Source organism: Phocoena sinus, chromosome 13, assembly GCF_008692025.1.
Source record: "Phocoena sinus isolate mPhoSin1 chromosome 13, mPhoSin1.pri, whole genome shotgun sequence".
In the NCBI taxonomy this organism is placed as follows: Eukaryota; Metazoa; Chordata; class Mammalia; order Artiodactyla; family Phocoenidae; genus Phocoena; species Phocoena sinus.
The window spans coordinates 80,781,085-80,795,809 of NC_045775.1; the positions used below are offsets into that span (position 1 = coordinate 80,781,085).

At 44.0% G+C, this 14,725-nt stretch overlaps 1 protein-coding gene across 1 annotated transcript in view; it reads left to right on the plus strand.

Annotated features, from left to right (window-relative positions):
- The first annotated feature begins 1,739 nt into the window (after positions 1-1,739).
- Positions 1,740-14,725, plus strand: part of ZNF2 (zinc finger protein 2) — a 30,909-nt gene continuing 17,923 nt past the window's right edge. Inside the window, exons 1-6 of the mRNA XM_032652266.1 lie at positions 1,740-1,784; positions 3,266-3,391; positions 9,677-9,692; positions 9,805-9,876; positions 11,120-11,246; positions 14,243-14,356. Of these exons, the coding sequence (XP_032508157.1) occupies positions 3,351-3,391; positions 9,677-9,692; positions 9,805-9,876; positions 11,120-11,246; positions 14,243-14,356 (370 nt within the window). The 5' untranslated portion in view covers positions 1,740-1,784; positions 3,266-3,350. The remainder of the gene's footprint in view (positions 1,785-3,265; positions 3,392-9,676; positions 9,693-9,804; positions 9,877-11,119; positions 11,247-14,242; positions 14,357-14,725) is intronic.

The following is a 14,725-nucleotide window of genomic DNA, read 5'->3' on the forward strand; positions in this document are numbered from 1 at the left end:
GCAGTAAACCCAACTCTTACCCTGCTAAACCCTGGAGAACTTAAGCTCCCACTCTGACAGCAACCTGGGGAGTTAAGGTAGCGATGAAACCCTAAGGCCTGCCCAAGGGTAGGGAACTCTAAGAAACTCACCCAGGACCCACAAATTTCCACTCTCAGCATAAGGCTAAACGAATAATAAAAACCACCTGGGCTTCCCTGGTGGCGCAGTGGTTGAGAGTCCGCCCGCCAATGCAAGGGACACGGGTTCGTGCCCCGGTCCGGGAAGATCCCACATGCCGCAAAGCGGCTGGGCCCGTGAGCCATGGCCGCTGGGCCTGCGCGTCCGGAGCCTGTGCTCCGCAACGGGAGAGGCCACAACAGTGAGAGGCCCGCGTACCGCAAAAAACAAACAAACAAACAAAAACATCCACAGAAGGGAACAGCAAGAAAATATGTCTTGGACATTATGTGTAACTTTTCCAAGTCCTAATCCTCTTGGAAGGTCCAAACCCCTTACTATAGCACAAAATCGTCCTCCATCTGGCTCCAAGTCATGGTTATCAGCCCCTAAACCATATCCATCAGCCACTCATCTTGCTGCTAATTCTTTGCACTTTTATCCTCTAGCCTATACCTTTGCAGATGCTATTCTCTCTGCATTTTTTCTAATTACTCTTCTTCAAGTATAACAGTTATAGGAAGCTTTTTCCAACTTTCTCGGCCATAGTTAATTGCTTCCTCAGTTGTACTCCCAATAGTGTCTCCCAACAGTGACATAATTGTAGAACACACTGCTTTGTGTTGTAACAATTTCACATTCTGATTTGTCCACTGGAACACGAGTTCCTTTGGGGCAGTAACTGTGTCTTATTTGTATTTGTAACAATGCCTTGCCTACGGCAGGCACTTTAGGTTTTTTGAGTGCCAAGTGCAGACTTGTTCCTGACTGTAGAACTCCATCACATTCTTTGTATAATCTCAAGTCTTCCCTGAAGCTATAGAGCAGTGATTCTTCGCTTCAGCTACACATTAGGATCACCTGCAGATCTTTTCAAACTCTCACTCCTCATAGTGGGCCCCAGGAATCAATGTATCAAAGCTCTTCGGTGATTCCGGCGTGCAGTCAAGGTTGAGAAGCCCTGCGAGACTCCAACGAGGGTCCTTCTAGTAGCACCAAGGAAGACAGGCTGGTGTGCACTCAAAATGTCGGGAGTCGGGCTACCTGCCTTACTCCTGGGCTCTTCTCTTTTCTGCACAAAAATGTGCACATACCCAGCCGCACCCTCAGAACCAAACTCTGCGTCACTCCTGCCCAAATTTTACAACCAAATTCCTTAAAGTGAACAAGCTGAAGCGGAAACAAGCCCCTTCCGAGGGCCAGAAGACTCGAAGTCGTTCTCAGTAGGGACCGGCCCCCAAAGCTAAAAGAGGCACATTTCCTTAGGACGGCCCTCCCTCCCATCGGAGGGCTGGAGGGACGTGACAGCACACATAGGCAGCACTTCCAGGCTGACCACAAGCGTCCCTAGCATCCACGACGGTTCCCTCCCCGCGCTCAGGCTGCCGCACTGCCGCGTCGGATCCGGTTCGGCACCGCCCACCCCTTCATTAGAAGGGTACGCTTGCGCAGATCTTTAGACATCAAATTAAAGCTCGCCAACCGCTGAGACTTCTGGGAAATGGAGTCTGCCAAAGCCGAGCATTGGTGGGGAGCGCGGACGTCAGAACCCCCTGCGCCGGCGCACTGCTTTCCCGACCTGAAAAGGCGCCGTCTTCCTGGGTCGCGAGCAGTCTGTGCCGGAGGTGAGGGCTGTGGGTGTGTGTCTTGGCGGAGCCGAGTGAGCGCAGCGGCCGAGAGAAGGGGACACTGAGAACTTGGGGGAGGTGCTGTGGGAGTAGAACAGGTGACGCGGGCGGAGCCAACCTGCAGAACGTCTGAGTGTGTGCGTGTGTGCGTGAGTGTGTGCGTGTGCGTGTGTGTGTGTCGACGTCCCGGCTCGGACAGGTGCGGACGGAAAGTTGTCCCCCCAGCCCCCGTGTGTGCGTGTGTTCCGTGGGAAGTTTGGAGCCTTCCTCTGCACCTCCCGTACCTTCTTCCCATAATAGGTGCTTCATAAACGTGGGTGGAATTGACACTAAGTCTAGGGTGCCGCCCACTCCAGTCCCTCCGTCTTTCCCAGAAATCGCATCAGATTGTCTCGTTTAGCTCCCTACCATAGGCCTCCGCACTAGATCAGGGGACCATCGTGGAGGAGGTAGAATTTGATGTGAAAAAAATAGGAAAGAAGTCGCGAAGCATTAGGCAGATTTGAGAAGGAAATGCTATGTATAAGAGTGAAGTATGGAGGAACAGTGGGAGACAAGGGTGGGGAAAAGCACAGTGGGGTCAGAGCATAGAGGATCAGGACGAGACACGGTCAGCAGGGTGGATTGTATGGGACGGGTCGGGGACTGACAGGACTAAAACTATTTTGGTACAGTTATTCTAGAGGTTCCATCCAGGACTAGAGAGGGGAAGGGACTAGTGCAGGGAACCAGTTAGGCACGCTTGGTTGTGGTAGTAGTCCTGAAGCAAGCTGTTGTGGGCCTGAATGATGATGGTGTCGGTGGTGGGTAAGGATACAAATGACATTGCAAAAGAAGACTCAGAAGGATCTGGTGACTAACTAGATTTGGGAGGAAAGATAGCTAGGTAAGAGTTTGAATTTGGGGCACCTGGGAGAATAATAGAACATCTGCTAGAAACATCTGCTAGGGAGAGGAGCTCATGTGGGGAATTGCATAGGGGGAGGTGGTTTTAAGATGCCAACAAAATGCCCGATTGAAAATTCTTAGTCATTTGGAAATGCAGGATGAGTTTGGAAGAGGGGTTGGGACTAGACTCGGGAAGCATTTCTGTAGAGGCGGAAATGGAGCACCAGGTGTGCGTGGACTTTCTGCGGGATAGCGGGAAGAACGCTGTATGCAGTATGAGCCTTGGGCAATATCAGAAACTTGTCAAAACAGTCAAAAAGCTGCAGAGAAATAAGGAGAAAAGGACTATCGGAATTAGAGCTCAGAAATGCATTGGCAGTTTTCAAGCATGCGGTTTCAGGTGTGTGAGGGGTGGCAGGAGCAGAAAAATGGCTTTGAGAAGAGTAGGTGGTGATGATGTGGCATCAGTAGGTATGTAGAAGAAGTTTGATCGTGAAAGGAAAATCTAAATCAGAACTGTTTTGCCAGAGGGAGGCCATGGGATTCAGTGAAGATAATTTCACATCGAGGAGGATTATATCTGTTTGCAGATATGTGAAGAAGCTCCTGAAGCGATGGGAGATGCTGGAGAAAGGAAGAGTGGGTCATGCAGGAAGCAGATTCTGAGAGGAAACAATGGTGGAAAAGAAAGTAGGACACAGATGTAGGACGCTAAGGTAAAGTCCTGGAGAAGAGTCATTTCCATTTTGCTGGCCTCACACCCAGGCTGCCTAGCACATAACAGGTACTTGGAAATATTGGTTGAATGGGTTGGTGTTGGGCAGTAGAAAGGAAAGAAGCTTTCATTTATTGAACAGACTGTAAGATAAATGCTTTACATTAATTGTCTCATTTACTATTATAACTGCCTTGTGAAATAGGTATTAAAAAACAGGGGATGGGGGGATCAACCGTTAGCTTAAGTAACTTGCCCAAGCCTTCACAGTCAGTAATCCAGGCCTGTGGAATGCTTTCTACCACAGTCCTACCTTGCTCAGAACTCACTCTTGCGAAGCTTCAGTGTGGTGAAGGACAGTGTTCTGCTGAAAATGAAGGGTAGCCATGGAGGTTTGGGATGGCTGGGTAGCTAAGATGGGAATAGTAAAAGCTTTCTAGGCGAGCACTCTTTGAAGGTATAGAATAAGAATTTGAAAAGCATTTTCTCCGGAAATACTCTGAGATCCAGAAATAGGGAGAGGAAAAACAGAGGTGACCCTTTGCTGGCAGTGATTCCATGTGAATGTGGTGGACTTGAGGAGTCCTGAGTACCACTGAGAGCTTACCGAAGTGACTGCTGGTGGAGTCTAGACCTGACGGGGAATGAAGTTGGCCTGGCAGGGAGCCCACAGACGATGGGCACCTTGGGAATACTAGCTGGTCGTTTAATGGCTGGGGAGCTTTTATGCTCACCTTTGTAATTTGGTTAATGCTCAGGGTATTAAAGTTATAATCTAATAAATGAAACTTTGAAAATTGTCTTTAAGCATTTAAACATTGAGCAGTTTCAACAACAATTTCAGATGTAGTTCAGCTGATTTGTTCAAAAAGTTCTAATGCTTTAGACAACATATACAAATACTTTGATCCCAATATTGTGGCTACACTTACACTTAAACCTACTCTAAAACAGCAGCGACACAGTGTAATTAATATTTTCTTTATTTCTACCTTCCTAGGACTCCTGACGCTTACTTAGCATATTATTCTAAATGCCTTACACGTATTATCCTATTTAAGGATCAAAATAACTTTATGAGATGTGTACTTTCACTATCCCAATTTTACAGATGGGCAAACTGAGAGGTTAAGAAACTTACCTGAGGTCACACAGGTAGGAAGAGGCAGAGCTGGACTTTGATTTCAAGCGGTCTGCCAGAGCCTTTACTCCTATACTCTCCTGTATCTCTAAATGCTAATTTTGACACCTCCATAGGACCCAAGGGTAATATTTTGAGACCCTCCTGGGGATGGAGGAATCTTGACAGACCAACAAGTATAAGAATACATATTGCCGCAGACAACACAAGTTGGAGGCTCTGGTTGCCAACTGATGTATATTTGTTTCCATTTGTACAGGTATCCTCTTGGCCTCCTAGCAAGATTCAAACCCCAATCTCTCCTCAGGTTGAGATTCTTTTTTATAGTTACACCAAACTTCTTTTTCCAGTAAGTTTTGTTTTAAGTTTTTGCCTTTCACATAGGTTTTAGTTTTTGCAAACTGTTGTTCACTCAAGGCAATATTCTTTTAAAGTTTGCTTGGCCGGTGTTAACCCGTTGTCTATTAAGTATATATTGATCTAGTCTTTTGGCATTTTTGAAAACGTAACTTACCTTATTAGTATCTTATAATTAATAAGCCCAGCTGGAGGGCTCATCTGCTAAGGGAAGAAGGATTAAGTCTGCAGTTACTTTGCCTCTTTAGAATCTGAGGTTGGTTCATTGTGAGGCGCCCATGTTCTTTCTACCTGGTCCCATTGCTGGTTAGTCCTTCCTGTTTGGGGTACGGAATTCCTATTTCTAGGATTACTTTGTTTATCCCCTTTTCCTAGGTTTCTTTTTTCATGCTTATGTGAATGAATACAACTATATATCTCAAGGCTACGTCTATACTTTATGAATAGTCTTACAAATAATAGAAAAAAACAAAGTACTATTATATATAACTAAAGGCTTGAACATTGCCTTCTTTGTATTATAACCATTTTAAAAATACTTTATATTAACCTTTCTATTTTGAATGAAACTCACAGTTTTTCAAAATTCAAGTGATTTCATTTGGCAATAATAATTTTTACAACTTGGTCAGTGGGAGCCAGAGTCATCTGATTTTTTTCCTATCCAGAGATGTGGAAACAGCTCAAATTCTAAATGCCTAAAACTGTACTTCTTAGCTTTCCCTCCAAAACTACTTTTCTGTCACTCATCTCTATGAATGGTGCCATTATTCACACGTTGCTCAGATCCGTGACCTGGAGTCATCCTTGCCTCTCCCATCACCTTCAGCCTCCGCTTCTAATCTATGGTCTATTCTTAATATCTCAACAGTAATTCCCCTTCTCTCTATGTCTGCTGTCCAGTTCTTCATCATTTCTTGCTTAGTTAATTGTAATCGTCTCCTCATCGGTCTACTCACCTCCTCTGCTCCCATTCTGCCACAGCTACCCAGAGTGGTATGGCCGCCTGTGTCGGGGGTGCCCAAGATCACCCCTCATTCAGGGATTTGTTAGCAGGACTCAGGACTCAGCCCATAGTTATACTCATGGCTAAGATGAGGACAGTGATCTCGCAAGGATACACGGCCAGATCATAAGGGGGACAGATGGGCAGAGTCTGGAGGAACCCATGGGAAGTCTTCCTCATGCTCTCTCCCTCCCATGAGGGGTCACACAGAGCCCTTCCTCCTCCGACAATGAAAATGCAGCAACATGTGTGTGATGTGTCAGCCCAAATAAGTTCTTTAGACTCAGAGCCCAAGCTTTTTAGTGAGGGCTAGCCACGTAGGCACCTCCTGCCTAACATATACCAAAATTCCAGGCCCTCTAGCAAGACAGCAGGTGTTCAGCAGAAACCATATTGTTTGCACAAATAGTTTAGGCATAATGGCCCACCCTACCTCTTAGGAAACCCTCTTAGAATTGAAGTTCCCAGACCCCAGCCAAGGGCCAACATTGCAAGTAGATGTTCCCAAGAATGGCAGTCTCAGGTCTGCTATAACTTTCTGCACACCTCCGTTCCTTCCTTCCTGTTATTTTTCCTGTACACCAAAGTAAACACATAACTCTTGTAAAAAAAAAAAATCAGAATATAAGGAATTGTAAGAAATAAAAATCACTTGTAATGCCACCACTCAAATTCCATTTACATTTTAATATATATTCTTCCAGTCTTTTTTCTGTACGTGTGTGCGCGCTCAATTATGTAATTTTAAAAGTGTGCATTCTTCACTTAATGTTGTGTGAATTTCTTTGTTTTTTTTTTCCCTTTAGATTTTTTTAACAAAACATTACAAAGTTGAAGTCTCCTAGGTATCCCTCCCCAATCCTATTTCCCTTCTTTCCCAGAGATACTCACAATCTGTTGCTTATTGTCCCATATAGATTTTTGTAGATACCATTTACCTGTTTTTAAATTTTATATAACTATTACATAGTAAGTCATTCTATAACTTTATTTTTGCTCAGTAATTATATTTCTGGAATTTATATTACTAACGTGAGGTTCTAGTTCATTCATCTTAATCAAGGTATAGTATTCACATACACATATAAAACCACAGTTTATCCTATTGATGAACATGTAAGTTGTTTGCAGTTTATTACTAGTGATCGTTCCCCCAGTGATTTGTGATGCCACTTCTGTCATGTGTCAAGCTTTCCTACCTGCTTTGATATGTTTTGGTATTTTCTAGTCTATTGGTCCGTTATCTGTGTGGCTATCTTTTCATGAAAAGAAATCATTACAGCATAGAGGTTAAAAACTGCTAGCCAGACTGGGGTTCAAATTCTGCCTCAGCCTCTTACAAAGCCTAAATTTCCTAATCTGTGAAACAGTCGCACCTTATTGATTCATGAGGATGGAATTAAAGTATTCTTAAAAAGCGTACTAGCACAGTGCCTGGTCAGTAGCATAAGTTCAATAAATGCTAGTTATTATTAATATGATATTAATTATCATATAAAGTAACATTTAAAATATGATAACATTATCATATTAATATGATAATATCAGTGGTGTTCCATTGTATGTATGGTCTGGACCATAAATTATTTAATCAAATCTCCTATTTTATTTTTTATTTTATCTTTTTAATAAATTTATTTACTTATTTATTTTTGGCTGCATTGGGTCTTCATTGCTGTGCGCGGGCTTTTTCTAGCTGCAGTGAGCGGGGGCTACTCTTCGTTGCGGTGCGTGGGCTTCTCATTGTGGTGGCTTCTCTTGTTGCAGAGCATGGGCTCTAGGCACACGGGCTTCAGTAGTTGTGGCTCGTGGGCTCTAGAGCGCAGGCTCAGTAGTTGTGGCACATGGGCTTAGGTGCTCTGCGGCATGTGGGATCTTCCCGAACCAGGGCTCGAACCCGTGTCCCCTGCATTAGCAGGGGGATTCTTAACCACTGCGCCACCAGGGAAGCCCTCAAATCTCCTATGTTAGAAACTTAGGCTATTTCAAATTTTTGCTGTACTGTAAGGATTAAATGAGATGACACATGTAGAGTGCTTAGGAGGTTGCCTCACATGGCACTCAGTAAAGGTTAGTGTCAGTGACGATTAATAAAAAACTTTGCATGTGTTCTTACTTATTTCCTTAGGAAAAACTCCGAGGAGAAAATTGCTGGGTCAAAGATATGTATTTTAAGGCCCTTGATACAAATTGCAAAGATCTTTCTAAAACACAAATCTGGTGGTGACCCTTCCATGCTTAAATCCTTCTGTGATCCCCGTGCCAGTGGGAGTAGGACCACGCAGAGCTCTCCTTGATCTAGCTGGTCTCTGCCTACTTCTTCAACCCCATCTTCCCCCCCAGCACTGCCCCAACCTAAACATTGCCATTCTAAACTCATTACAGTTTTTAATCCTTTCCCTGTAAAGACCTGCCTCCTTGTTTTTGGAAAACTTGATTTTTTGTGTGTGCCTAGAATGTTCTAATGCCTCCCCCAAATCAAAACTTACCTTAGGTCCCACTTCTGCCAAGAAACCGGCAGTGTTCCTCCCTGCCTCCCGTCTGGGTTAGGCGAGCCTCTGATGTGCCGTCTCGTAGTTAGCTGTGCACACATCTCTTTAGAGCATCTATTCATCCTGTAGTGAAATATTAACTTGATTACTTGTTTGTCCTGCATAGTAGTCCATAAGCTTTTGAAAGACAAGGACAGTGTCATACTTCTTTTGCATAAATAGTTGGTGCTGAATAAATGTTGGTTGGATAGATGGATGAAGGAATAACAAGGATCAATGAATACATTCCCTTGGCTGCAGGACAGTAGTCATTGAGCCACATACACAACCTTTCCTTCTCCTTCTCAGGACCACACTCTCCCCACACCCCACTCATGAATCCCCAAAATGCTTGATTTGACTATGTCTCAATTAGACTCTTGATTGTGAGAAACTGAGATGGACTCAGTTAATGCAAGTAAAGTTTGGTGATAAAGATTCACACAAAGCCTGAGAGGGTTACAGTCTTATGGAAATCTGAGAATCAATAAGGCTGGTCTGCATGCAAATTGCTGTCTGGGGTGGTGCTAGGTGAATTAGGGCCTTCAAGGCCAGGAATTCTTGGGTCTTCGCTTCAGTGCTTCACCACCAATGTGCCCGCCTGTGTTTAGTCTGTTACGGCCTATTCTCTACCTCGTGCCTCCCACGTGCTCATGGGTTCTGCTTCCTGGTACCTTTGGCTCCTTGACCCTCGTGGCTACTTCTGTCCCTCATGGTATCCTTTCAGCTCATCACCCCCTCGTTGTCCCAGCATTTCTTAGTTCACGATCCTGAGGATGGATGTCATCTTTTCAAGCCAGACCATACGTCCGTCCACTGGTCAGCCTGTGCATTGCCCACCTGTGGCCTAATCAGTGTGGCTCCAGGAGTGAGAGGCAGGATCACGCGGGACAAACTGTGGCTGCCCAAGGGCTGCTCCTTTAGCATCGGGTATTGCTGTGAATGGGGCATTTTTCCTTTGAAGAGGCTATGGGTATTTCCCTGACAGAACTTGTCCATATAGCCATTCATAAAATTTCTTATGCTTTTTGTCCAGTAATCATTCTGAGCAATGTTGAATGTGAATTTGTAAAGACGGTATGAGCCTTAATATGTTCTTGACTGCCAGGAACAGAACTTTGCCTCTAAGATTATGGTAAAACAAGCACCACATCGTGTTCTGCATAGCAATATCCATGGCCTTTCGCTCTAGTTCTGGGATGGGGTGGGCTTGCTCTTGGCCTTGCTTTACTTTGCCTTCCCTTTTTGTAGGGTATTGAGAATGAAGGTGAGTACATAACTCACTGGTGTGTGGAGATTTCTTGCTTCATGGGTCACAAAACTACAAAACAAGACTGCTCTTCTACCCTCTTTCTCATCCCACACCTCTGCCTCATTAGGACTCGGCTCTTCTCTGCAAGGAGAGCACTCGGGAGGGAATGGCTGCTGTGTCTCCGACTACCAGATTCCAGGTGAGTTGGACTTTTGTGTTTCTGAAATACTCTATCAGGCTCCAGAATGTAACCACGTTTCTTTCTCTATCTTGGAGCTTCTTTGATCAAACCCAACCAGGTGGAGGAAGGACTCCTTAGGGAGTGTGTCCTTCCCATTTGATTTGTGATATCTTTCAGTGATGCTTCCTTGCCTTGAACATGTGCCCACTAGCCTGTCACCAGGCACGCAGCCCCTGTGGCCTTCACCCTAAGCAATTTTGCCCAAAAACCAATGGTACGGGTCTGATTGGAAGGTTTGGGGAACAGCGGGCTGTTTCTAGTTCTGACTTCCCTTTAGTACATCCACTATGTATGGACTGAAAGTAGGTCCCCATATCCCAGGGAGTTGTTGGGTTAGGCGGAGAACGTGACACATACTGTAAAGCACCTCAGTGAAGTTGAAAGAGTCCTGAAGAGAGTTTTGTGTGGGTAGAGACATGTGATTTACCCCCTTCCTGCCCAAGGGCAGAGTCTTGAATTCCATGCTCTGGCTTAGAGCTTCTGCAGACACTGTGGAGACTCATCTGGGTTTCAGGATTGGGGGTAAAGATGCAACCTTACAGAATCACAGAACAGCAGAGTGAAATGAGAGAGATCTTAAAGATGATCTAATCTACACCATTATTTGAAGGATTTTTTAAAACACACACACACACACACACACACAGACAATTGGTGAAATTTGACTAAGGTTGTAGATTAGATAATTATATAATATCACTGCTATCCTGATTTTTACAATCATGCTGTGATTATACAAGAGGATATCCTTGTTCTTACAAAATACACATTGAAACATTTATGAGTAAAGAGACATCATGTTTGCAAGTTACTCTAAAGAAGTTCAGGAAGAAGATAGGTGAATGTGCGTGTACTGAGAGACACAGAAAGATAAAGCCAGTGTGGAAAATGTTAATTTGGGGAAGCTGGGTGAAGGGTACATGGGAATTCTTTGTTCTATTCTTGCACATTTTCTGTAAGTCTGAAAAAAGAGCCCCTGATATTCAGAGGCTCGGCTAGGAAGGGAGTGTGGGGTTGTGACCAAGAACTTCATGCCTCGGGGGAGTATAGCACTTTCCCCAAATGCTTCAAAGCCTTACTTTGTCAGAACCATTTTCTTTCCACTCCCTCTGCATCCTCCAGGCTGTCATCATTATGATAGTTTTGTCTGGCCATGTAAAGAGAAGGGTTATGAATAAGGAGAACGTAATTGTGTTTCCAGGACCCAGTGACATTCGAGGACGTGGCGGTGGTTTTCACAGATGAAGAGTGGAGGTGTCTGGTCCCTACTCAGAGGGACCTCTACAAGGAGGTGATGCTGGAGAACTATAAGAGCATTGTCTCGTTGGGTAAGGAGAGTTTCCCACCAGGAGTAGACTCTGTACTGTGTGGATGTGGGCTCGAGAGGCTAATAAATGGACACCTCCTCTCCTCCCATCCAAGTCAGAACCCCTGAGAGACAAGATCGAAGAGCAGAGGGATGTGGCTTAGGTGTACAGCAAGAGTGGGTTTCTTAATCCTGAGCCCCAGCCCGGGACAGGCTTGCTCCCTGAGCTGTAAGCAGACTGGACAACCAAGGGGCCCTTGCTGAGAAGCCTGGCCCTGCAACACGGAGGGCCAGGGCCAGGGCCAGGAGGAGCAGGGCATGTGAGAGCCTGCTGCAGGGAACTGCTCTCCAGAGGGTTGGGGCCAGCAGAAGAGGCCGAGTTACCTACGCCCGGGTCTTCCCTCAGCTCAGCAGTAACTTACTCAGCTCCATCCAGAGTACTAAGGGGGAGTGCAAGGGGCATTCTCGTTGAGGGAAAATTTCTCCTCAGAGAAACAGAGGAGGGGGAAAGAAGTGTTTCCATTTAAAAAAAAAAGGGGCAGATGGACAACAGGGTCCTACTCTTTAGCACAGGGAACAATATTTAATGTCCTGCGATAAACCATAATGGAAAAGAATCTGTTGATGAAAAAGAATATATATGTGTGTGTGTGTGTGTGTGTGTGTGTGTATAGATATATATATATATGTATAGCTGAGTCACTTGGCTGTACAGCAGAAATTAACACAACATTGTAAATCAGCTATTCTTCAATTAAAAAAAAAAAAAAGAGGGGGACTTCCCTAGCAGTCCAGTGGTTAAGACTCTGTGCTTCCACTGCAGGGTGTGTGGGTTTGATCCCTGGTCAGGACCTAAGATCTTGCATGCCACACGCACATGCCAAAAAAAAAAAGAGGGCATGTAGGGGTGAGATTAGTAGGTTGTAGCTCAGAGTAGGTCACCAGAAATGTGTTTGATTTTGAATATTTGTCTTAAGGACATCTTAGAGAGATGCCTGCAGAAGGCACTTTGCAATGATAGAGACTCGTGTGACAAAAGGAAAATTAAGAGCTACTGCTGACGTGAGGTATTCGTGAGAGTAAAGTTGGGCTCCTGTAAGGAGAACCTCTCAGGAGCTTCCAGAATAAGAGGCTGAGTGTGTACAGATTTAGAATAGACTTAAAATCAGCAGCAGGAGGCAGTAAAAGGAGTCACATCGCAGATTTCATTCAAGGCAGGTCAAAAAAGCAAGCACAACACCCTGGAGTAGCTTAAACAGGACAAATCTGGAAACAGAAGAGAATGTTTAGGGAGCATTAAGGGAGACTGCTGAGCCTTTGTCACTTTGGTAGGAAAAATAGAAATCTAAGGACAGAGACAGGAAGCCATGGACAGGTGATGAATGTGGCCGTTCTCAGCAGAGAGTCAGCATACAACCAGATCGATGATCCTTGGGCCCAAGAAGAAAGTACCTCTCTTGCCCAAGTCAGGGGTCCCAATGCAGGGGAAGTTTAGACCTCAAGACTATTTCTAGGAGGGGATTTGTTTTTTAAATGTAACCAAAGATGGACAGATTCACTTCTAGAAATTTGTCCTAAGGAAATAATAAGATTAGCAGCCTGTGGTGTACACAGATATTCATCATACCATTGTTTGTTTTAGCAAGACATTGAAAACAGTCTGGAATGTCTGTCAGCAAGAGATTAATTAAATAAATGATGTTATTCCATACAATGTAATGCCATGTAGCCATTAAAATGGTGAGGTAGAGCTGTGCTAATTAAAGTAATATTTTAAATTTTTTATTATGTGAAAAAATCAAGTTTAAAATTTAACATTATTTCATTATCCAGTTATTGGGGGTTTTTCCTTGTTTGTTTGTTTTTTTAATTGAGAGTCTTCTGTCCAAAATGATGTTTTCAGTGTAAAAGTGCCTGGAGTGACATATATTATATATAGTGAGTCGTTATGGATTTAGAAATTATCTACTTGTAGATGTCAAAATAAATCAAATAGGAATGATTTTAGTTGGGGTAGTCTTAGTTATTTTCCAAAATCACTCTCCAGTAGCTTTTTATTGTTTTCAAAAATTGAGATATAATTGTCATTATCCAGTTTTTAACAAAATGTATCTATAGGTATCTTTCAGTATCAAAGTGAATAGAAAGAAAGAAATGAATACAAAGTACGAAAGGTGATTTTTCTTATTACTTGTACATGCCTCTAGATTTCCTACAATGAACATGATCCACTTGTTTAAATAAAATCACAATAGTAAAGGGTAAATAAACAAACAAAAATGGGCACCTATATAATACGCATTACATATTCTTTTTTAAAAAAATAAATGTATTTATTTTTGGCTGCGTGGGGTCTTCATTGCTGCACATGGGCTTTCTCTAGTTGCAGCGAGCGGGGGCTACTCTTTGTTGTGGTGCGCGGGCTTCTCATTGCGGTGGTTTCTCTTTGTTGCGGAGCATGGGCTCTAGGTGTGCGGGCTTCAGCAGCTGTGGCTCGAATGCTCTAGAGCGCAGGCTCAGTAGTTGTGGCGCATGGGCTTAGTTGCTCCGCGGCATGTGGGATCTTCCCAGACCAAGGCTCGAACCTGTGTCTTCTGCATTGGCAGGCAGATTCTTAACCACTGCGCCACCAGAGAAGCCCCCACATTACACATTCTTATTCACTGTGACCTTTCTTCATTCTCATCTTCTCTGAGTTAAGGACTTTTCCCCCCATCCTACCAGTGCTAAAGCTAGGATCATCCCATTCACTTCGTGGGGAAGAATAAACACATTAATTCAAATGGAGTCTATCAACTCTCTGACCAAATGCTATTTGTTCCTTTTTAGAACCTCAGTCTTGACCTCCATTCAGAGTTTCCTGAATTCCTTATATGACTTCATACTCTGTATTCCTGGTGTGCACTTTCTGCCTTTTGCATTTGCTCTCTGAAAGACGTAGAGGTTGGGATTAGCTTTGGAATCATTGTGTATTTAATCACACGTGACCACCTGGCTTGTTTCTTTCTCCATGAGCAGGACTTCCAGTTCCTGGACCTGATGTGATTTTTCAGTTGAAGAGAGGGGATGAGCCTTGGATAGTGGAGCTTCATGGATCTGAGGGGAAAGAATGTGCAGAGAATGTCTCTCAAGGTAATTGAGTATGAACTGGGCAGGGCAGAGTTTTGTTTTGTTTTGTGGTTGTTATTTAGGTGTATGTGGGAGGGAGTATTGGGTATCACCTTTTTCTCAAATTCAAATCTTGTCCTTTATTATTTATTCTGTGTCCCCCACCAGTGCTTTTTTTTTTCTTTTTCTCTACACCTTAAAGTTCTGTGCACTATTATTCACCAAATGTTTACTTTCTCAGACCTGTCACATTACCCATTCACACTTTGATATTCCTATTCCTCACCATCCCCTCCACTTAGCCAGCTCTCCTAATTAACCTAGCCATGCTCCCAATGGAAATTCTCCTGTTTTCTGAGATTTCCACTATCAGTTCTATTCCCCGTTTCAGTC